At 43.8% G+C, this 25287-nt stretch overlaps 1 protein-coding gene across 1 annotated transcript in view; it reads left to right on the top strand.

Moving 5' to 3' along the window:
* LOC143926495 (sodium/glucose cotransporter 4-like) overlaps positions 1 to 14404 on the top strand; it is a 71380-nt gene extending 56976 nt beyond the window's left edge. The window contains exons 12-15 of the mRNA XM_077450285.1: positions 4717 to 4932; positions 9104 to 9227; positions 12280 to 12357; positions 13357 to 14404. Coding sequence (XP_077306411.1) covers positions 4717 to 4932; positions 9104 to 9227; positions 12280 to 12357; positions 13357 to 13565 — 627 coding nt within the window. The 3' untranslated portion in view covers positions 13566 to 14404. The remainder of the gene's footprint in view (positions 1 to 4716; positions 4933 to 9103; positions 9228 to 12279; positions 12358 to 13356) is intronic.
* The last annotated feature ends 10883 nt before the right edge of the window (positions 14405 to 25287 follow it).

The raw sequence follows: 25287 nt of genomic DNA, 5'->3' as shown, positions 1-25287 counted from the left end.
GTTTCCCAAAACTTTGGTCAGACATGTACTACAGCTTTTGCAGGGTCTGAATACTAACTATACAATCAAAGGGTCAGTCAACCCCAAATTTCCTTTTGGTAGATCCTGTAGAGTTAAAGTACTATTGATTTTTCTCACCTTTTAGATATTCAGGTGTAAGCATTATACTCAACGTAAATTCTTCCTAAGACGATACCCTGTTTTTACACCTACAGACATAAAACTGGTGTTCTAAAGCCCAAGGTAATTCTGTCCTTAGTGAGATGTGCAGAGAAAATACTTGCTTGTATTTGTTGCTCCCTCATTGGCAAGCAGAGCAAATTGTCACTCCTTCGCTTCGATGCCGAAAGTGATGCAGAATGTCAGTCTCTAAATGAGAGCTATGCTTCATTCATCAAGCCAGTGAGGCAGCAAAACATACACACATGTAAGGGATAGGTGGGTAGGCGGGTGGTACCTCCTCCATGTTTCACTCTTTGTTGGGCACCAAGTGTGGGTCACATTGGAGGCCTACCCCGGGGTGGGTTCTGCTGGGCTATGCTAGGCCCCCCTAACAGGGTCACTTGCCTTACACATGAGGTACCTTTACTTGTACAGACAACTGAACTCCAGTTAACCAATGTTAACCACTTTTAGCCCCGGATCATTTTGCTGGCTTAAGACCAGACCACCTTTTGCGATTCGGCACTGCGTCGCTTTAACTAACAATTGCGCGATCATGCGATGTGGCTCCCAAACAAAATTGACTTCTTTTTTTTCCACAAATAGAGCTTTCTTTTGGTGGTATTTAATCACCGATGCGTTTTTTATTTTTTGCGCTATAAACAAAAATAGAGCGACAATTTCGAAAAAAAACGCATTCGTTTTTACATTTTGTTATAATAAATATCCCCCAAAAATATATATAAAAAACTTTTTTTCCCTCAGTTTAGACCGATACGTATTTTTATTATTATTGATTGGTTTGCGTAAAAGTTATAGCGTTTACAAAACAGGGGATAGTTTTATGGCATTTTCATTAATATTTTTTTTTTACTAGTAACGGCGTCGATCAGCGATTTTTATTGTGACTGCGACATTATGGGGGACACATCAGACATTTTTGACACATTTTTGGGACCATTGTCATTTATACAGCAATCGCTGCTATACAAATGCACTGAATCCTGTGTAAATGACACTGGCAGTGAAGGGGTTAACCAGGGGTTGGCAGTGTAGGGGTAAAGTGTTCCTAGGGGTGTGTTACTAACTGTAGGGGGCTGGGCTTTGTTTTAGTGAACACTGATCTCTGCTCCAATCACATGGAGCAGAGATCAGCGTCACTTGTTGCTAGGCAGAACGGGGAGATGCTGTTTACAACGGCATCTCCCAGTTCAGCCGAACCGTGAGACGATCGCGCGACCAGACTGATGGGGGTCCCGACCGACCCGCGAGCGCGCCGCCAGCGGTGCACACGCGATGGCAGGGCGGCATTTAAAGATGGACGTACCTGTACGCCAATATGCCTGCCCGTGCCATTCTGCTGATGTACATCGGTGAGCGCCGGTCGGGAACTGGTTAATAAACACCACCATGGTCACTTTTGCATTTAGGAGGGACACGCTATTGCCCTCTCCACCTATCCGGTGTATCTCCGCTACCTCACTCCCAATAATGGTATGGAGCCCTGTGCCTAGCACTCGCGGAGAGAGTGCCCACAACAACTCCTCCTGCAAGAGGCTATCCCACCTGCCACATGTACACACTTACGACAGGCTGTTAGAGAAATTTTTATTACCCTTGGTAACCACTTGTGTCTTCACACTGTATTAACTCCTACGAAACTGTCTTCATATCCCAATGTGTTTAACTGACCCACACTGTAGACTATGTGTGCCGGTTACTTGCTTGACACCCCTTTAATGACTTCAGACCAAGCAAAGAGAACATTACCTAAATAATTCAGCATGGTAGATAAACAAGTAACAGTCTTTCCTTAAATGTTTTCCTAGCTCAGACTTTGTAGCTGCCCCAGCATACCTGCACTGAATAGAGTCAATTATGGCAGATCTCCAGAACTTTTATCTTCAGGTGCACTGCAGGTTTCAGTGATCCCATACACTGTGGAAGGCTCTTTATCCTCAGGTGCTCTGGTTTCGGTAGTAAACTGGATGGAAGGGCTCCGGCAACGATGTCATGTCTTACATTATGCACACCCCGTTATCATCATCATATCTCTGGACCGGACCCCTGTCAGTGGGTCGGACCCAAGAAAGCCCGCCAAGAAAGATTTGTATTCCGTAGGACACACCTGCCGATAGTGAGTTCTCGCTGCATGTTCAGCCAAAGTAAAATTACAACTCCTTATTTTTTTAATTGTTCTGAGCCAGTAATTCAGAAATGACCAAAGCCAATATATCAGCATGAAAACCAAGCAACCAGCATTTTTAGAAGGAGAGATCAGCAATGGTGCAGGTTTTCTTTAATCCATTGCAGCTTGCCTTACACGTGTTGACTTTTATGGTGATCACCAACTGCAAGTAGTCAGTGTACAGCTTGTATAACTAGTGTAAATTTGTTGTCCCCTCAAAATAGCTCAACACACAGCCATGCAACAAAAGTGAGTACACCCCTAAGTGAAAATGTCCAAATTGGGAAAAAGTGTCAATATTTTGTGTGGCCACCATTATTTTCCAGCACTGCCTTAACCCTCTTGGGCATGGAGTTCACCAGAGCGTCACAGGTTGCCACTGGAGACCTCTTCCACTCCTCCATGACATAACGGAGCTGGTGGATGTTGGAGACCTTGTGCTCCTCCACCTTTCATGTGAGGATGCCCCACAGATGCTCAATAGGGTTTAGGTCTGAAGACATGCTTGGCCAGTCCATCACCGTTACCCTCAGCTTCTTTAGCAAGGCAGTGGTCATCTTGGAGTTGTGTTTGGGGTCGTTATCATGTTGGAATACTGCCTTGCGGCCCAGTCTCCGAAGGGAGGGGATCATACTCTGCTTCAGTATGTCACAGTACATGTTGGCATTCATGGTTCCCTCAATGAACTGTAGCATCCCAGTGCCAGCAGCACTCATGCAGCCCCAGACCATGACACTCCCACCACCATGCTTGACTGTAGGCAAGACACACTTGTCTTTGTACTCCTCACCTGGTATCCATCACACACGCTTGTCACCATCTGAACCAAATAAGTTTATCTTGGTCTCATCAGATCACAGGACATGGTTCCAGTAATCCATGTCCTTAGTCTGCTTGTCTTCAGCAAACTGTTTGCAGACTTTTTTGTGCATCATCTTTAAAGCGGTTGTATAGTGTTTTTTTTTTTTACTTTTACCTACAGGTAAGCCTATAATAAGGTATGGTTTAGGAAATATTCCCCTCACAATGAGCACTGCAGCAGGGCGCACAGGGGATTTTCGGCTGAAAGCCCGGCAGACGGTGGACTTTTCTGGAAAGAAATCTCCTGCGCGCAAGCGCGGGAGTGACAATATCCCGGTTCCGGCCACTCACAGAGCCGGAGCCGTGATACCCGGAAAACACACTGAGGGAACATGTCAGCTCTCTCGGCGTGGATCATCGGAGATATCGGGGGCCTCATTCTAAGGTAAGTATTTCATAATGAGCTAGTATGCGGTGCATACTAGCTCATTATGCCTTTTCCCTTGCAGGTCTGAAAAAAAATTCAGCGGGTTTACTACCGCTTTAAGAGGCTTCCTCCTGGGACAACAGCCATGCACAATAATTTGATGCAGTGTGCGGCATATGGTCTGAGCACTGACAGGCTGAACCCCCAACCCTAACCAGTGCAGCAGTGCTGGCAGCACTCATATGTCTATTTCCCAAAGACAATCTCAGGACCTCTGGATATGACAATGAGCTTGTGCATTTAGCTTCTTTGGTTGACCATGGCGAGGCCTGTTCTGAGTGGATTCTGTCCTGTTAAACAGCTGTATGGTCTTGGCCTCCGTGCTGCAGTTCAGTATCAGGGTCTTGGCAATTTTCTTATAGCCTAAGTCATCTTTATGTAGCGCAACAATTCTTTTTTTCAGATCCTCAGAGAGTTATTTGCACCTCATGAGGTGACTTCCAGTGACCAGTATGAGAGAGTGAGAGTGACACCAAATTTAAAACACCTGCTCCCCATTCACACCTGAGACCTTGTAACGAGTCACATGACACCGGGGAGGGAAAATGGCTAATTGGGCCCAATTTGAACATTTTCACTTACGGGTGTACTCACCATTGCTGCCAGCGGTTTAGACATTATTGGCTGTGTGTTGCGTTATTTTGAGAGGACAGCAAATTTACACTGTTATACAAGATGTACACTACACTCACTACTTTACATTGTAATTTACATTGTAGCAAAGTGTCATTTCTCCAGTGTTGTCACATGAAAATATATAATAAAATATTGACAAAAATGTGAGGGGTGTACTCACGTTTGTGAGATACTATATATATATATATATATATATATATATATATATATATATATACATATATATACATATACACACACATAGTAACAAAATGGCTAGATCTGAACTAGATCTAGGCTAGTGTCAAGGTCAGTATCAGGAAGAAGGTCAAGGTCGGTTGGTAGGTACCTGCCTTCTCTACACTTTTGGTTTATGTAATTTTGTTTGTCACAAAATCACAGGTGTACTTTAAGTAACTTCACAGTTCTGTCGTTGGTTACTTATTTTCTTTTGTCCCTGCAGGGAGCCTTCTGGGGTCTGATCATTGGGCTGGTGGTGGGTTTGGTTCGAATGATAATGGATTTTGTATATCAAGCCCCAAACTGCGGAGAGAAGGACACCCGTCCGGCTTTGCTGAAGGATGTTCACTATTTGTATTTTGCAATCTTTCTTTTTGGGTTTACAGCAATTGTCTGCATTGTGATCAGCCTGTTTACCCCAGCTATGTCTGATGAGGAGGTAAGACTGTCTTCTACTTAGTTCCATCAAATAGGGGAAGATAGGTTTTCTGAAACAGAAGGTTTGGGTGTTTTGAGTTGAATCATCTACTGTCTTGTTATATTGCTTGGTAAGATCTTGGCATCAGACTTACCTGCTTTCTGAAGTAGGAGTCTCATTTATGTTTTTTTGTTTTCTCACTTCTTTTAACAATGCAAAAAGAGTGACTAATGAAAGTACTATCTGGTCACTGTACCAAGTGGTACCTTCGACTGGGGCCCTATGTATGCCTAGAACACAGAATTCCTGCATATGTCTCTGAATGCAAAGGGCCTTAAACGCGAGTACTACCGGTTACAGCCTCCAACTGCATCCAGCCACAGTGTATTGCAGTTTGTCATGGACTTTGACAGGCTGCAGGCAGCGAACCCCAAAACACTGGGATTTGATGCACAAGAGCTAAATGCTCAGTGTGAATATGGCCTAGCAAAAAAAACCTATGTCAGCGTGTGTATGTCAATGAAAGGGGACGTTAGTGGGGAAACGGGGAAAAGAGAGAATATCAGTTTGGAGCAACAACAATCAGTATAGGTTTTCTGACTTGCATGATAGCTTGTTCCCTCTTCCAGCAGCCAACCCAATCTTCACATACCTACTAGTATGAGATTGTCGCTTGATCTGGTATTTTTTTGGAAAACTGATGTCTTTTTAACAGGTACCTGGAAGCAAAGCAAAGAGATGGCTACCAAGAGAGTGTAATGTAGCTGCAGACCCATACTCTCATGATCGTATTTTCCGATGGGAAATGTTGGATGCGAGCTTGTTGGCTGAAAGTCTGACCATGTGTATGCTCCATCGAACATTTGTTGTCAGACTTTTCGCCAACAAATGTTGGCTAGCAGGTTCTCAAATTTTCCGCCAACAAAACTTTGTTGTTGGACTTTCCGATCATGTGTACACAAGTCCGTCACACAAAGGTTCACACATGCTCGAAATCAAGTATGAGCTGAAAGCATGGTCTTGTAAAACTAGCGTTCGTAATGGAGATATCACATGACTATTGAACTTCCTTTTTATTGGCTCGTCGTACGTCTTGTATGTCACCATGTTCCCACATTTGTAATTGGTGGCCAACATTTGTGTGACTGTGTGCAGTCAAGACAAGTTGGAGCCAACAACCTTCAAACAAAAATCCATGGTTTTGTTGTCAGAAAGTCCAATCGTGTGTATGGGGCATTAGTCTTGCACATGATTTACCAGCCATATTTCAAGTCAAAACCAAGGTAGAGCTGTCACCAGTCCGGGATTCACCAGGACAGGCCAGGTTTTGAAGCATGTGTCCAGGTTTCAGACCGCTGAAAACCCAGACATATTTTTCAGACTTATAGGCATGCGCACGGGGTGTTCCGGGTCTGCCTGGGCACACCCTAATCACCCCATGCAGCGCAGATTCCCCCTGCTGCCCTGTGCAAACCCATGTGGCTCTGCATATAGCCCAGTACCACAACCACCAAGTGCATAGGCATGCGCTTGGGCACTGTGTGCCTGGGCACACCCTACATACCCAGGGGGCTGGCTGCAGTTGTCTAAGCCGAGTGTGTGTGATACTGTCTCTCAGCCTGCCCAGAGCCAGCAGAATTCCCTCCATCCCCACATGGATGGGAGAGGAGAGGTGGCTTGATATGCTCCTCCTCCTCCTCCCGCCCCTACCCCCCTGTGTCTTCCCACCCACACTCCAATCCCTGAGGTGCTTTGCCTCAGAAAAGGAATGTGTGGGTGGAAAATGGGAAGCTCAGCAGCTGGCAGATACATTGTGGATGAAAGATGCCCAAGCCTACATCCTCGGGTGAGTGAGCTCACCATCCTCTGTTTGTGACTGAAGTCTACCCTATCTCTCCCTTTTTCCCTCTCCTGCCTCCAAGCAAGTGAGTACACAAAGGTATGCATATAAAAGCAAAGGAAAAGGCCTTCAAAAAATACAAGGCTGAGGGGTCGTTGTCAGCATGCTAACTGTACAAAGAAGGCAATAAGAAATGTAAGAGTGCAATCGGGGCAGTTAAGATAGAACACAAAAGGCACATAGCAGAGGAGAGTAAAAAATCCCAAGAAATTCTTTACGTATATATCAACAGAAAGAAAGGGAGGCCAGAACATATTGGCCCCATAAAGGACGATGAAGGAAATCTGGTTACCAAAGACAGATGGCAAAGGTTTTGAATATATTCTCCTTAGTCTTCACAAAAGAAACGGGGGGATACAGTAACCAAGACGGTAATGTTCATTTTCATAGCACATCACAGGAAGCACCCTCATGGCTAACAGCGGACAGAATTAGAAATAAACTTGAAAAAATTTACATAAATAAGTCACCGGGACCAGATGGCTTACACCCAAGGGTCCTTAAGGAACTGAGCCAGATGATAGCCAGACCATTGTTCAGAATTTTTGTGGACAGTTTAGTGACTGGAATGGTACCAGCTGATTGGAGAAAAGCCAACGTGGCACCAATATTTAAAAAATGGCAGAGAACTACTGTCTAGTTAGCCTAACATCAATAGTCTGCAAGCTATTGGATGGGATGTTAAGGGATTATATCAAAGATTTCAGCAATGAAAATGGTAACATTAGCAGTAATCAACATGGATTCATCAAGAATCATTCTTGCCAGACCAATCTATTAACCTTCTATGAAGAAGTGAGCTGCCATCTAGATAAAGGAAGGCCCGTAGATGTGGTGTATCTGGATTTTGCAAAGGCATTTGATACAGTTCCCCACAAACGTTTGCTGTACATACTAAGGTTTGTCGGCATGGACCATAGGGGGGAGTACCTGGATTGAACACTGACTACAGGGTCGAGTCCAAAGGGTGGTGATAAATGGCAAGTATGTGGAATGGTCTGGTGTGGAAAGTGGGGTCCCTCAAGGATCTGTCCTGGGACCAATCCTATTCATAAACGATCTGGAGGATGGCATAAACAGCTCAATCTTAGTATTTGCGGATTATACAAAACTAAACAGGGCAATAACTTCTACGCAGGATGTGGAAACCTTGTAAGAAGACTTAAACAAATGAATGGGGTGGGCATCTACATGGAAAAATTAGGTTTAATGTTGAAAAATTTAAGATGCCATTTGGGTGCCAAAAATATGATGGCTAGTTACTCGCTAGGGGGAATCTAGGATGGAAAAGGACCTGGGGGTCCTAATAGATAACAGGCTCAGAAATGGCATGCAATGCCAGGCTGCTGTAAACAAAGTTAACAGAATATTGGCAAAAATCAAAAGGGGGATTAACTCCAGAGATAAAACGATAATTCTCCCACTCTACAAGACTCTGGTCCGTCCGCACCTGTAGTATGCCATCCAGTTCTGGGGACCAGTCCTCAGGAGGGATGTACTGGAACTGGAGAAAGTCCAGAGAAGAGCAACAAAGCTAATAAAGGGACTGGAGGGCCTCAGATATGATGAAAGGATAGAGGCATTGAATTCATTAACTCTAGAGAGGAGACGCTTGAGAAGGGATATGATATTGATCTACAAATACCTTCCTGGTGACCCTAGCATAGGGAAAAAAATATTAAGTGAAAGGGAATTTAAAGACACGTGCCCATTTACTACAATTAAAAACAGAAGCGGTTTAACCTTAAACTGTGTAGAACGTTCTTTACTGTGTAGAGGGTTCTTTCCACAAGCAGTGGTATCAGCAGGGAACATCAATAATTTAAAAAAACTATTAGCTGGGCACCCTAACGACCACAATATACAGGGATATACAATGTACTATTGAAATAAACACACACTCGCACACACACATATTATAGGTTGACTATGTAATAATGTAAGGGGGACTCAGATGTAAGGGGGGACTTTGGGAACCCCGACTTAAAAGGAAATGATGGAAACACTGATTTAAGTGAGGGCTTTGGTGAGCAGAAACCCCCTTATATCATAGTTCCCCTTTACACCAGAGTCCACAGGGTTCCCCTATAAAAAAAAAATTTCCATGCATTGCCAAAGTGTTCGGGTTTAGCTTGAAGAAAAGGTGACAACCCGAGACCAAGGACTGGTTGAACTGTAAAAGGGAACTAATTTTAGGTAAGGTAAAAGTCCTTGGAACTGCTTCTTGTTTTCCTTTCTTAAAGTGTTACTCTTCTTAGTCATAATTAGTGTATTTTCCTTTGATTTGCTTAGATTGGTCGTTTCACTTGGTGGACCCGAAACAGACCAGAGAAAAATACCAACATGGAGGATCATGAAAAGACATCAGATAATGCCGCAGTACCTTCTAGCACCCTGCCAATTGAGAATGTCCCAGGTAATTTATGTTAATCTACTCTACTGATATACTGAAGTCCTGCAGGAGCATTTACCAATAATAATATGTGTAAATTATGATATCTCCCATGACAATGCTTGCTTTATAAATGGAATGATTCAGCTCAAAAGGCTTCAAATGAGCTGAAGAGAAAAGAAAAAAGAAGTAAAGTAAATTTTTTAAGGTTAGGGTAGAATGCGAAAAATTTAGAACCTCTGTCAGATTTGTTTTGTTACAGAAGGTGTGAAGTGTTGAACACTAGATCTTGTTTAAAATTTCCCTTTAGGGAGCTCTCCAAAAGATAACCAAAGATTGGCACATCTCATGCAGACTAGAGTAATGGAAGGAAAGAGTAAGCCCTTGTACACACGGTCGGACATTCCGACAACAAAATTCGTCTGATTTTTTCTGACAGATTTTGTCCGAAACTGTTGTTGCATGCACACGGTCGAACAAAGTTGTCGGAAAATCCAATCATTTGGAACGTGATGATGTTTGTTCATTATGACGGGACTACATTCAGACTAGTAACCAATAGCTTTGGTCTCGTAATTTGATCTGAGCATGCGTGGCACTTTGTCCGATCGGAATTCTCTACAAACGATCAGACAAAGTCCGATCGGATCATGTTGTCGGAAAATTTTATATCCAGCTCTCAAACATTGTTGGTCTGACATTCCGACAGAAAAAGTCAGATGGAGCCCACACAATACCCTGACCGTGTGTACAAGGGCTAAGACACATTTTTAAAGTCCAGAAGTTGATCTAAGTGTTAAAGCGGTAGTAAACCCGCACATTTTTTTTTTTTTTTTTAAACCTGCAAAGCAAAAGGCATAATGAGCTAGTATGCACCGCATACTAGCTCATTATGAAATACTTACCTTAGAACGAGGCCCCGACATCTGGCCCGATCCACGCCGAGGGAGCTGACATGCTCCCTCTGCGTTTCTTCCGGGTATCGCGGCTCCGGCGCTGTGAGTGGCCGGAGCCACGATATCGTCACTCCCACGCATGCGCGCGGGAGATTTCAGTCCAGCCGCTCGGCTGCTGCCGGATTTTGACGGCGAGAAACCCCTTGTGCGCATGCGCCGCTGCAGTCAGCGGCGCATACCGAGGGGAAGATATTTTTTTTACCTACAGGTAAGCCTTATTATAGGCTTTCCTGTAGGTAAAAGTTAAAAATGTGGGTATACAACCACTTTAAGCCCCATACACACCTTTAGTTTTTCTGCTGAGTTTTTCCTTCAGATTTACCAAAACCATATAATATGAGGTCAAACCTCAGGAGTTTCAATTTGTATGCAATCAGGCAGGCACTACATGGTTTTGGTAAACCCGAAGGAAAAACTCAGCAGAAAAACTGATAGTGTGTACGGGGCTTTACATTTACTAGAAATCCAATGCAGTTCAGGAATTCCAAAGGTCCCCCCTTCATCAGAGAATTCCTGATCCCCTGAATGTGTTGGAATTTTAGTCAACTTAACCCTTCATAAAATCAACTCCTAGAATCCTCAAAAGTGTTTACCTGCTTGGGAGAATTACCGTTATTGGTCCTAAAGACTATTGTCTCTAGTATAGGAAATCCAAGTTTTTTTTTTTTTTTCGTAGGAACAATAGGTGAGAAATCTTCCAGTGGAGAAACCTATTCTGATGACAGCTGTGGAGGAATGACTCACATTGGATAGCTCTCCACTTACTTTCAGCTGTGTTCTAGGGACAGGGCGTGAAGGGAAGTATCTCAGATTGGACCCAGATGACAACAAAAAAAGAGGGCTTCTAACCATTCCTTACTCCAATAACTCAACAGAGGTTCTTACCCTTCCCCACCAGTGTTAAATTAGTCAACTAAAATATTTTCATTGACAAAATTAACACTATTTTAGCTGACTAAAATGCGCCTAAATCTATAACAATTCAGATGACTAAAATACGACTAAAACTAAAATGGCATTTTAGTCAAAAGACTAGGACTAAAACTATAGAAATTTGACATCAAAATTAACACTATTTCCCACTCTATTTAAAACAAAAAAGTTGGGTTTTAAAATGCAATTTTGGTGGGCTATAGGATTTTCCAAATGTATGTATTCTTAACAAGGAGTAAATGAGCTTTAAAAAACAGAACTTTTAGCTGCAGGCATCATGGAGCCATTCACCAACAAAATTTACAACAGAAGCATTTGGCTTTCAGCAGCTCAGCTTCCCAGCAGTGGCCCAGCAGGGCTCCAGACTACTAATCTCTAATGCAGCCTTTTTCAACCAGGGTGCCCTAAGGTTTCTTCAGGGGTGCCAGAATGCCTACCAAATGCTAACAAAAAATGTATACAAGCCAACAAGTGGACCAAGCCTGCCTTTTAGTTACACAAAGCCAGAGGTTTTTATTGTGCACCATTACGGTCTTCTAGCCACTAGCATCCTATCAACCAGTGATGTCAACAGTGTTGATAGGAAAGGTGTTGATCGCCTACTCAACAATCTTGTTTGACCCTCCCTTGCGCCTCTCCATCAACACTGGGGTGACATTAGCTGAGTGATGGAGAGAAACTGAGGGAGAGAAGAAAGATTAGAATACTAGTCGGTTCCAGTGTGCAAAAGTGTATTTACTTTGGAAGAATAAATCACCTCTAATGTTGGGTGTTCTACTTGTGTCAATGCTGCAGCATTAGAATAGAATAAATAAAAAACTATTAGAATAGTTTTTACATTTTAGAATGGGGGCTTCAAGATTGTCCATAGTTTTAAAGGGTGCCTTGACTGAAAAAAGGTTCGAGAAATATTGCTTCAATGTATACACAGAACAGAAGATCTAGCAAGGGGGAGCAAGGTGAGCTGAACTTCCGAGACAAAACTTCAACAACTTAACTGATTCTGCTTTGAATTCTTAGTATAATTTATCATTTGCTGCACAATATATGCATCTACAGAGGTCAGTGAGGGCTTGTTTTAAAGGCCATTTAGTGCTTGTTAATAATATGAATACATTTATATATTCTGGTCACAGGTTCATCATCAAAGTACACATTTTAACATTAGCCTCTGTTTACACTTACAGCAGGGGGATCAGTAGACCCAGAAGTTGACGTTTTGAACGACAGTTCATCCATCAAAGACCAGAAATCATGGGGCAATGGTGAGTGAGAAGAGACATTGAAGATATAGTTTATTGATTAGTCTAAAACAATTGTTCCAAACAAGGGTTTCTGTAGAATGGTCTAGGGCAGCCTTTCTCAACCTTTTCAACACAGAGGAACTCTTAAAATAGTTCTCCGGTCTCATGGAACCCCTGCTAAATATGTGAAATCTACAACTCATGATACATTAGTGTGATGGTCAGTGGGAAGTGGTCCTTACATTGTGGTCAATGGTCATTGGGAAGAATTACCTCCTTACAGATAGCTAAAAAGATCAATGGTGTCAGGGGTAACTTTTATGAGAGGCAGAAATTGCTCATTGATGAAGGAACCCCTAGCAACCTCTGGAGGAACCCTAGGGTTCCACAGAGCCCTGGTTGAGAATCGCTGGTCTAGGGGTTCCTTGAGCTGTGGTTGATTGACCAGCCATCTGATGGTGCCTTCGTATATTTAGGTCCAACGCCCCTTTATAAAGCTAGCAGCAGGACAACAATGATCTTTTTAACTGTCTGTAAAGGTGGAATGGAGGACGGGTGGATGAATAAAAGGTCCATTCATAGATTATTTTTCATTCGCGGAGGCTATGAATATATAGAAGGCTATAGTACATTTTCTATTAATAGGGGGGTGGGGGCAGACATAGTCATCACTCTTGACAAACTCATACGACAGATCCTTTGGCTCATATTAACACCCGCAGTTTTGCAAGATTACTGTTGCAGGGGTAGGTAGGGGGGATCAGAGGACTGAGCATTTCAACAAAATACTCAGCTAGCAGCACACGGGACACTTCTCAATGATTGAAGTAATGTCCCTTGTGCTAATTGTCAAGTAAGTAGCAGTGAGAAGAGTGGATGTCAGCTCCAAGATCCAAAGTTTAGCATGATTCTGAGTTCATCTCTGCAGATTAGAAAAGTCAGGTCCCTCCAGACTTCTCAGGAGAGGGATTTGCCCCATGTCCTGTTCTTGTAATGATAATAGTCACATTCTGATTGCAGCCCCTTCATACCCTTGGTGGAAGAAGGTTGGGTTCTGGTTCTGTGGAGTGTCGATGCAGCCTGAAGTCAAGCTGTCTAAAGAGGAAGAGGAAAAGTTACAGAGGAAGCTGACTAGTATTGATGAAGAGCCATTATGGAGAAATGTGTGCAATGTTAACGCTGTCATACTCCTCACCTTCAATGTTTTTCTATGGGGATATTTTGCTTAAAATAACTTTGGACAGTTACAGTGACTAAGTTAAAGGAATGGTCAACATCCACTGTATGTAGCTCTGGAAGGATGCACCGTTCCAGCTAGAAAAGGAAGTGACATGTGCAATGCATGAACTTAATACAATATGGCAAACCGCAATGAACCTAAAATAACCAATCACTGCTTACATTTCACAGTATAACTGGAGTGAAGCCAATTGTTCCTGGGATTATGAGGTTTGAAGGTCCAGTCATGGCTGCTACTTACCCTCATTTACCAGCCACACAGTAGCAAGAAGCACCTTTTCCTTCATACCCCTTGTGTTCTTTTATATGCTATCTGAGCCTCTAGAACAGAGGCCTTTAACACTTGTATGTCTAAATGTAGTAAATCAAACCCAAAACTCAAAATCAAAAAAATGTTATATACTGCAGTTTACCAATCCTTACATGTGGTGGCTGCATTTGTTTTCTTTTTTTTTTAGGCTTTTCTCATCTGTTTTCACCTGGTGATCTGACCAGTAACACACCTCCTGTATTAGAGTGCCCCCACTCAGGATGGAGGAGCACAGGGGGCAACAAATTGGAGCCAAAGCCTAGCTCACCCTGCAATTACACAAACAGTTTGTTTGTTTTTTTTGGGATAAAGATTTCTGTTTGCTGATCCCCGCACAGCAGGCGAATTGATGGTCCATGTCCCATGTTATTCAGAGCAGACACAGCCTGCTCTCTTCTCCCGGCAGTCATTGTAAATGGACCACCTTTGTTATTCGATCTGATCTGCTAGACTCACAGAAAACAGATGCCTAGCAGCAAGGCAGCTATGGTTTAATAAATTTTAAACTTTTACAACTTACTATTTTGGTCTGTTTACGTCTGAGATGGTTTAGCACCATTTAAGTCCCATATTTTGCTTTTTTTTTGTTATTTGTTATTTGGGACGCAGTCCTAATTTATACACATTCATGCTATGCTTGGATTTAAAATAGTCAGATGCTATTCATACCACTGACACCAACAATGGAGCACTATTCCTTCCACTGACACCAACAATGGAGCACTATTCCTTCCACTGACACCAACAATGGGGCACTATTCCTTCCACTGATACCAATGATGGGGCACTATTCCTTTCACTGATACCAATTATGGGGCACTATTCCTTCCACTGACACCAACGATGGGGAAATATTCCTTCCATTGACACCAACGATGGGGAACTATTCCTTCCATTGACACCAACGATGGGGAACTATTCCTTCCACTGACACCAACGATGGGGAACTATTCCTTTCAATTACACCAATGATGGTGCCACTGTTCCTTCCACTGACACCAGGGATGGGGCATTATTCCTTCCACTGACACCAAGGATGGGGCACTTTTCCTTTTAATGACACCAGCAATGGGGCACTGTTCCTTCCACTGACACCAATGATGGGGCATTATTCCTTCCGATGACACCAATGATGGGGCACTATTCCTTCCACTGCCCCCAACGATGGAGCACTATTCCTTCCAATGACACCAAAAATTGGATATTTTTCCTCCTACTAATACCAATGACAGAGCATTATTCTGCCTCCTGCTGACCACAGATGCTATGTCATTTTTTTTACTCCCACTGACCACCAATCTCAAGGCATTATCTACTTCTACTGATGACAGAGCAGTTTGTACTCCCAGTGATAGTCCAGCCCCCCTAAGGACCATAAACTGAACGTTTGTTTGAAAAGTTTGGAGGTCCCTTTGCTAATCTAACATCATTTTTTAGTACTTCAGAGGTCCGGTCCCATACCCTTATAATTTGGCTCCCATATTACTGAAGGGTATCGACAATTCCAATTATAACCGCTGCTCTAGTAAATTTACATATATAGGGGTTGAAAAAGTTGAAACATTGAATCTCAGCAGACAAGACCTGGGTGTATTTCATAAGGTGTGAGGAAACCCCCCCCCCCCCATTGATAGAAGCTGTATTATAGCTTCCACGAATAAAAAGCAATGTATGAATGGAGGATAGGATGATGAATGAAAGATCCATCTCCTCCATTCATAGAGTGCTTTTCATTGGTGGAAGCTATAGTACAGCTTATGTGAATGGAGGGGGGCGGTGGAAAGTGTGGACATAGTCAGCACCCTTGACGATCGCCTGTGACAAGTCCCTCGGCTCTCCTAACCCCCCACAACATCAGCATCAATATTATGTCTGCGGTAGTATTGTGGGGGGGGGGGGGGCAGAAGACTTTGTATTTCAACTAAAACAGCAGGGGAGAAAATTGACCAAAAAAACGTAGGCTTTGACTTTGTGTGGCTTTAGACTCAAGTCCATCAAGATGTCTGGTTTGCTGCAAGCCATAGCTTATTGGAAAACAGCAATGCACTTTGGCTATGAACCTCAGGTTGGCCATACATGGACCATTTTTGTTTCAATCAACCAGCAGGCTAAACAAAAAAAAATAAAACTGAACAGATTCATCCATCCACACAAGAGAGATGGATAAAGGAATTTTTCTTGCTGTGTTATTGTAGTTTGACAGCAGGGACTACTCCACTGTCAGCCCATGTACACACGGTCGGAGATTTTGCCAACCAAATCTGTCGGATTTTGCCCGTCGGATTTAGTCCGACGGATTGTGTCCGAAACTGTTGCATACACACGGTCGGGCCAAGTTGGCGAAAAATCTGATCTTTCAGAACGTGATGACGTAATTTCGTTACGATGGGACTACATTCAGGCTAGTAGCCAATAGCTTTGATGTAGGAATTTGATCTGAGCATGCGTGGCACTTAGTCCGATGAAAATGCTCTACACATGATTGGATTAGGTCCGTCCGGCCCAGTTGGTCGGGAAATATTTCCAAGATGTTGGAAAATTGGGTCGGACGGAGATTCGGACGGAATCAGTCCGATGCATATCACACACATTCGGATTATCTGACGACACGGTCCGATAAGACGCATTCCGACAGATTCTCCGACCGTGTGTACAAGGGCTTAGAGTGCACTGATCAGCACTGCAGCCAGCTGGCTGTAGCACTAATTGAGCAAAACATTTCCAAAAAGCTCTTTAGCCCTAGTTCACATTGATTTGGTGGCTATTGCCCATAATGGAACTGTCCCAAAAGTAGTTTTCTGTACTACTTTTGGCGCTTTCAATAGACATCTGTGCAGGAAACCGCACAGATTTCTCTGAAATTGTTGGACTGACATGCAGGAATTAAATTGTGCGAGTTCAGCTGAACTCACACAATTTCCATCCCGCATCAATGTGAACCAGGGCTTACACTGACTTCTCACAAATGGAAAGGGCAATAGATGGATCCAAAATTTGATATTTGATCCCTCTATGCCCAACTTTAATCTCTCAATAAAACAATGGAATGGTTAATTTAGACATATTGTTTGGTGTTGAGGCCAAATAATTCAATTTTATTCTCATCTGTCCACCTTAAACGCACCTTGAAAATTCTGAGGCCACATGGAAAAAGGTGTTATGGTCAGAGGAGACTAAAATTCAATTATTTGGCCTCAGCACCAAACAATATGTCTGGCATTAATCCAATAGAGCTCACCATCCAAATAACACAATTCCTACAGTAAAGCAAGGAGGTGCTAATATCCTGTTATGGGGGTGTCTCTGCAGAAGGAACCGGAGCACTTGTCAGGATAGAAGAAAATGGATGTGGTAAAATACCATCAAATTCTCCAGGAAAATCTGCTGCCCTCTGACAGAAATTGGTCAATGGGAAGGAGGTTTAGCTTCCAACATGACAATGACCCAAAGTACACAGTAAAAACGACCACACAGTGGTTGAAGGAGAAAGGTGAATGTTCCTGCATGGCCTAGTCAGAGCACAGACTTAAAATCTGCGGAATGACTAATATATATATATATATATATATACCAGCCCTCCTCACACCTGTATATATGTCAGCCCCCCTCACTACTGTGTATATGTCAGCACCCCACTTCTGTATATTTCTCAGCCCCCCCTCACACCTGTACATATGTTAGCCACCCTCACTCCTGTATATATGTCAGCCCCCCCCCCCCACTTCTATATATTTGTCAGCCCTCCTCACGCCTGTACATATGTCATCTCCCCTCACTCCTGTATATATGTCAGCCCCCCCCACTACTGTATATATGTCAGCCCCCCTCTCACTCCTGTATATATGTCAGCCCCCCCACTACTGTATATATGTCAACCCCCCTCTCACTCCTGTATATATGTCAGCCCCCCTCTCACTCCTGTATATATGTCAGCCCCCCCCCTACTGTATATATGCCAGCCCCCCTCTCACTCCTGTATATATGTCAGCCCCCCTCTCACTCCTGTATATATGTCAGCCCCCCCACTACTGTATATATGTCAACCCCCCTCTCACTCCTGTATATATGTCAGCCCCCCTCTCACTCCTGTATATATGTCAGCCCCCCCCCTACTGTATATATGCCAGCCCCCCTCTCACTCCTGTATATATGTCAGCCCCCCTCTCACTCCTGTATATATGTCAGCCCCCCACTACTGTATATATGTCAGCCCCCTCTCACTCCTGTATATATGCCAGCCCCCCTCACTCCTGTATATATGGCAGCCCCCCTCACTCCTGTATATATGGCAGCCCCCCTACTGTATATATGCCAGCCCCCCTCTCACTCCTGTATATATGGCAGCCCCCCTCTCACTCCTGTATATATGGCAGCCCCCCTCACTCCTGTATATATGGCAGCCCCCCTCACTCCTGTATATATGCCAGCCCCCCTCTCACTCCTGTATATATGTCAGCCCCCCTCTCACTCCTGTATATATGTCAGCCCCCCACTACTGTATATATGTCAGCCTCCTCTCACTCCTGTATATATGCCAGCCCCCCTCACTCCTGTATATATGGCAGCCCCCCTCACTCCTGTATATATGTCAGCCCCCCTCCCTTTTTGTTCACAGCCTCTTCTTGTAAAGCAGATCTTCCTACCTAGTCCCAGAGCATGTTGCTGAGACACAGAAGAGCTGCAGCCGATCACAGTACATAGCACAGTACAGGCAGCTCACACGAGTACATAGTACTGCACATGGTAGCCAGAGGTGGCAGTAAAGAGCTGGATGTCTGAGCTCAATGACACAGAGCAGCAGAAGTTGCCAACATCGTTTCTATAGTGCACCCGCTACTGCCTTCTCCTGGCCTGCTCGGGCCCCTCCAGATGTTCAGGCCCCTTACAATCATATCAGTTGCCTACTCCTGATGATGGCCCTGGGTGAAACATGTAATATGCTGCAAAAGGTGAAGTTAACCTCCAAGTCCTTGGATTCATATTCAGAGAGGACTCTATGGATTCAGCATTTCTTTGAAAATTAATAAACTGTGCTTAAATTATAACAAAAGGTTTTAGTTTTGTAGAGGGATGAGATCCCCTGTCAGGTTTTATTGCTGTCTGTGTCTCTGAAGGAGATTCACTCTCTCCATTTGGCCTGTTTACTATTATCCTTGAAAGTAAAAGAAAATCCTAAATGTTGGGTTGTCCCCAGAAAAGTAATGGAGAGGAAATCTTCCAATGGGGATACTAATTCTGGTGACCCTAGTGACACCAAGGGATTCCCTTACTTTTCAGGGATTTCCTCTTACTTCCTGTTTTAGCTGTGGGACAGGAAGTGAAGGCAAATCTCCCCAGTGGGACACAGAAAAAAAGCTGACGGGGTTAAAAACCTCCAATATTCAATAAAAAAAAAAAAAGGTTGCCTGTAGTACACTTTAAGGGATAATAAACACAAAACTGTTTCATTGGCATTTTTTCTTCTATTTCTTCATATAGATGATGGTACTGTAACTATTTTAATAATAATAAAAAAAAAAAAAAAATCGAAGTACCTTTTTTCCTAATCGATATACAGCTGTCACCTGACCTAGCACCCTCCCAGCCTGTCTGCAGGGAAACATAAACGGGAGGAGCTTCAAGTCCTCTGCTGCTGGTCACATGTTCAAAAAAAAAAACAGCTGGAGGTCCTTGAGAAATTCCCTTAATTTGCGGGGATTTCCTCTCACTTCCTCTTTGGCTATGGGACAGGAAGTGAAGGGAAATTTCTGCACAGATGATAAACAATTTGACAGGGGTTATAACAGGGGTTATAACCCTTCCTTACTCTATCCAAAATTACAAAAAATGTTTTGCCTATAGTTCTACTTATGATAAATCTGCAGCCAAGTTACAATAAACTAGCAATAGAGTTGCTGGTTCTGATTTTGCCATAGGGTACTGTAGCATTTTTTAAACCAATGCACAAGGTCACATGGGCATTTTGATAAGTAGGGTCCACTTCCAAAGCTTAGCACTAAATGCCCTGGTCAAGGCCTCAATTTAATGAAAAGCACCTGGAAAAGGTTAGATTAGGCTATGGGGTCATAACAAATAGCTTGGACTAATGGAATAGCCTGGTAATGTGCACAATAATGTACCTATTTGTTCCAAAGAGCAATCCCTTCTATTTTAGAAGAGGGATGGGAAAAACTGACTGCATGTGCACGAATACTGTATATAGCAAGATGCAAAAAGTGGCTATTCCTACCTGCTATTCTTAACAGGTAACATCTGCCCATGAATGTATTGAAACCAGAGGGTCAACATAACAACCCGGCAACAGAAATATTTGGAAGGAGGTCAGCAAGGTAGTCCTGCATTTTTCTTATTTCTCTGGAAGTTGCATTCTTCATATAGATATCTACAACACAGCAGTATGTTTATATCTAGGAAATCCATGTCACATATAAAACAATGAGGGGCGTATTTAAAAAAAAATAAAGGATCCTGTAAACTGCATGTACATTTGTTGTGTGCCAATGGGGGTAAAAACAAGTGTTATTTGGCTATTTTCTTTGCTATTCTATTTACTTTAGACAGACAGGGATTTTCTTCCACAGAGAACAGGTGCAGGAACCTACCCGCCCCAGTCCACTCCCCACCCCCAATCCCACCATTCCTCAAAGAAAAGTAGAGTGTTGCCAAATAATGGATGCGGTTAAGGCTTACCTCCCCCCGATGGGGAAATGCGAGGCCTAATGATTTTTACCTTCAATGATAATCAGTGTTAATAAATGGACATACACTATGGCTTAACAGTGTGTCAGGACATTCTAAAAACAGCCGACATCATACAAGAGCTCTGGTATGTTATCTAGAGTTAGTATCTCGGAAGCTCCACTATACTACCTGGTTTCTAGATGTACCATAACTAAGACATTCCCTTGCCCGGAGGGAATCACTTGGGGCTGTGAGGATGACCTCTAACTGATGATAATGCGGTAATGTTACCAAACATGTTTTACTTAAATGGGGTTGGGTAGAGAGGGGATATAGAAGCAAGCCAAGCTCTCATGTTTTTTTATGACACGTAATGACCTCCATTTGACCAAGTGTGGCCACCGGGCTCATGTGAGGGAATAGGACTCTCTTCAACCTTGAGTGAATATGAATATGTGAGAGGGGGTGTTTCTACCGGGAAAGAGTTAAGGAGAGGTGGACTTTTCTGAAAGTGTATATATTGGAATACAGATCACTGGGCTCTCCCTTAGCCTCATGGAAGACAAAGCATGGACACGTAAGGTTTCTCTCTGTAATGTACCTCCTTCACATTCTTGGTGTGTCACTTCATCTTTTCTGTAACTTTTCCAGTCCTACAATTTGTCTTGATATACTGATAGCATTTGTAGGTCCATTATAGTAATATTCCTATTTGTATTACTTTGTATCATTGGTAACATCTTTGTTTTAAAGTTGTATCATTTATGCTATAGTTGGTAATCTCGGATTAATAAAATTTGTTTTAATTCTATCCGTAATATTGGCAACCTCATTGGTTTATTCTTATATAGATAAAAGCTTTTAATCACTTATGTTATGTATCATTAGGCATATAAGTGAGGTAGGTAAAAATTTCCATTACACTCCCTGTCCACAGCCCACTTTATCACCCCATTCACAGTCCCCCCGCTATCCTCAGGTCACCTTCTGTCCTCTCATCCACACCTCAATCCCCCCCCGGCTACACTTTACCTCCCCCTGTCCAATGACTATGTTCTCCTCTCATCCTCAAATTACTGTACTCTCCTCTTGTCCACAGCTCCCCCCCCCCCACTTCACAACTCACCTTCTCCCCCTGCAGTCCACAATTCACCTTATCATGCACCCCCCCCCCCCCATACACAACTCCCCTTTTCACCCTTTATCAACATGTCACCTCTGCATGCCCCCCTTCATCCACAGCTTACACCCCCAGTCCACGATCACCTCTGCACCCCCATCCAGAGCTAATCTCACCACCCTCCACATTTCACTTCTGCACCCCTATCTACAGCTACAGAACAGCCACAACTTTTCCATGGTATCTCAGCATAAAACCCGTGAGAACCTGTCACCCATGCCTGGTACCACTCTCCGCTGTCTGGCTGCTATTACATGCCCATCAGTCTATAGTTACCAGTAGCAACTGCACTTGCTGTCAACTCTTCTGCTGAGTTAACCCTTTGTGGTGGCCTTCTGTCCGTACTCTTCATCCCCATATGTGTTTATAGGAGCTGTTCTTCCAGATACCCCATGTATCTCCATGCACCTATTTGAAGAACTTCAGACCAGGCATGAAACAGTTGATAAGATTTTACTGGACAGCTCTGCAATACAGTCCGCAGTGTAATGACAGTTCATTCCTAACTAACTAGACCCAGGCTGCCCAGTGCATATCTTCCCAAAGATGTCCATATATGGTATAGTCCTGGCTAAGGTGAACTTCCCTTCCAGATGCTGCTGGTAAAGATACATCTCTAGGTTTGGCCACTCAATCCCTTCCCATGCAGGTCACGGCAGAGTGTACCTGAGCAGAGCCTTTCCCCTATTTATTGAGAGCACATGGTGGAGGGCAGATCCCAGAAATGCCCTCAAAAATGCTAAGCCTAGCTTAACCCCTTCCCACCTGGGCACCCTTGAGAACTAACTGACTCCATACAATCAATCTGTAAGCAGTGTTGCCAACTGCCAGTATTTTTACTGGCAGCCAGTAAAAAATGGCCACTTTTCTCCTGGCAGTAAATGCCAGTGACAGGAAAAGGTTGCTAGTAAAAAAAATTACTTGGACGCTTGGCTCAGAACTTTGCATGCGCAGCTCTGGTCTGGAGCCAGCAGAGACCATCTGAGTACCTGCTTCAGTGTGCTCAAACGGCGCCAGCGGGTCAAGTGGAGGTGGTGCCCGAGAGTGTTATGGTGCAAGGGAGCCGAGTGGGGCAACCGGAGTCTCACGTGTGCGTCTGTGGGACGGAAGCAAGCAAGCCAGGAGTGGTACTGTCAGTGCTGTTTGGACTGCAGTGGACTTAAAGAACCACCAGGAGGGGACGTGGCATCATCATCTGTGCTGCTGCACACAATTTCATGTGTGTGTATCCCATTCTAATTTCTTACCCTCTTGAGTTCTGTCCCTGAGCTTCTTACTTACAATATCGAAAATAAAATAAGAAATACTGTATAGTTTGTGCCTTAAAGGGGTTGTAAACCTTTGTGGTTTTTCACCTGAATGCATTGAAAAACCTCTTGTAGTGCACAAGCCCCCCCAGAGTCCTCCTTTTACTTTCCTGAGCCCGATTGTTCCTGCACCAGGGGACGAGCACACCCGCTCCAGCCGGTGTTTCAGGTCCTGATTGGATAGATTGATATCTGTGCAGCCATTGGCTCCTGCTGCTGTCAATCAAATCCAATGACAAGTTCTGCTGTCTGTGTCAATGGACGCAGCAGCAGGACACGGGAGTGCGCCCGCACAGGTTCCCTGAGGGAGAGCGCGTCTCTGACTGGGTACTCGAGAAGAGAAGGAGCCAGGAGCGCCGCTGAGGGACCCCAGAAGAGGACAATCGGGGCCACTCTATGCAGGGCCATCTTTAATATTGATTGGACCATGGGCTTAAATTTTCTTGCCCCCCCCCCCTGCAGTTTCGCTCTCTACCTGCTCTGAGACATACAATAAATAGCAGCTAGACTCAAAATCAGTTTACTGAATCAGATCAGGCATCTATTGCGATTGGTTGCCAGAGTTTACAGTGTATCATTACCGCTCACTGACTGGTTGCTAGAGGTTACAGCACATGATTTCTGTTTGTTGGTTGGTTGCTGGAGATTACATATGAATGCTGCCGCTATTTACATATGAATGTCGGTAATTTGCATGTAAACACAGGGTGTGCAGGTCATCTGTACACAACAATAGGGCAGAGCTGGGCAGCATTAGTAGCAGCACTTCACAGTCACACTGAGATATTGGGACACAGCACAGGACTAAAACCTCAAGGGGTGAGGGAATTTAAACCAGGATAGTTGGAAAGTATGAGGCAGCTGCTTTGGGCCCTACAACAATGACAGGGCCCAGGGCAGCTGTCCCTTTTGCCCTGAGTTAAAAATGGCCCTGACTCTGTGCAAAACTAACTGCACAGAGGAGGTAAGTATGACATGTTTGTTTTGTTTTTTTTAAAAAGGAAGGTTTACATATTCTTTAATATCTACCTTAAATCACATTGTTAATTGCATATTGTACTTGTTTGTAGCTAGTGATGGACGAACGTTTCGCCCGGCGGTCGTTTCGCGGCGAATTTCCGACTTTCGCCGTCCGCGGGTTCGAACGCCTTTTTCCGTCGTTCGCCCCGGCGGACTTACGTGTTTAATGTATACAAGAACTTTAACCTTTCGTGACACGTTTATCATGTGTTACAGGACAACCAATTGAGACATGACAGCTCATGGACACTTGGACATTCCCCCTAACCTATAAATACACCCGATCCGGTGGCCATTTTACATTCTTTCTTCTGTCACTGTAGGGAAAGGATCCTGTGTGGAGTAGGGACAGAGAAAACGCTAGCTATTTGGTACACAAAAGTTCTTTTCAGGACTGGTATAGGTGTTAGGTCAGCAGCCTGAGTTTCTTTTGTCAGTTTAGATAAAGGGACAGAGCGCTGTATGCTGCTATTTTAGGGACAGCTCAGCCAGATTAGTCTTTCTTCATCATCATCATCATCATCATCATTAGCTGTTACTATCAGGTCCACAAAAGAGCTGTTCCAGCTAATCGTTCCAGCCTACTCTTTTTTGCCAATTTGTATAGGGACAGGCAGGAAGCAGTGTGTCAGGCAGTGAGGATAATTTTAAAGACTTGCTGTTACTATTAGTTCCACAAAGGTTCTTTTCAGGACTGGTATCAGTGGTACGGTAATAGGCTTGTACACGTATAATATTCTTTCTTCCAAATATAGAAAGAATATTATACTTGACTGCTGCCCTTCTGCTGCAGTCTGCTAATCATTCACAACTCACTTGTTCCACAAAGCTCTTTATCAGGACTGGTAACTTGGTCTGTCTAGGGTGCTACGGTACATAGGCTTGGGTGCGGTACAGTCTGCTGTTCTGTAAGGACCGCTATCGGTCCACAATACATAGGGTTGCCGTGCACTACTGCTGACCGCTGCCCTATACTGCAGCAGTCCTTCAGCGGTATAGGGACTGACGCACAGTCTGCTAAACACTAATACACAACCTGCTTGGTCCACAAAAGTTCTTATAAGGACTGGTAACTTGGTATAGGGTGCTACGGTACATAGGCCTGAGTGCGTTACAGTCTGCTGTTCTGTAAGGACCGCTATCGGTCCACAATACATAGGGTTGACGTGCACTACTGCTGACCGCTGCCCTATACTGCAGCAGTCCTTCATTGG

The sequence above is a fragment of the Lithobates pipiens genome, unplaced genomic scaffold (assembly GCF_037356315.1).
Source record: "Lithobates pipiens isolate NorthernLeopardFrog02 unplaced genomic scaffold, aLitPip1_a1.2 Scaffold_23, whole genome shotgun sequence".
NCBI classification, from domain to species: Eukaryota; Metazoa; Chordata; class Amphibia; order Anura; family Ranidae; genus Lithobates; species Lithobates pipiens.
Note: the sequence above shows the minus strand (reverse complement) of the source record. Positions and strands in the feature narration are given on the sequence as shown.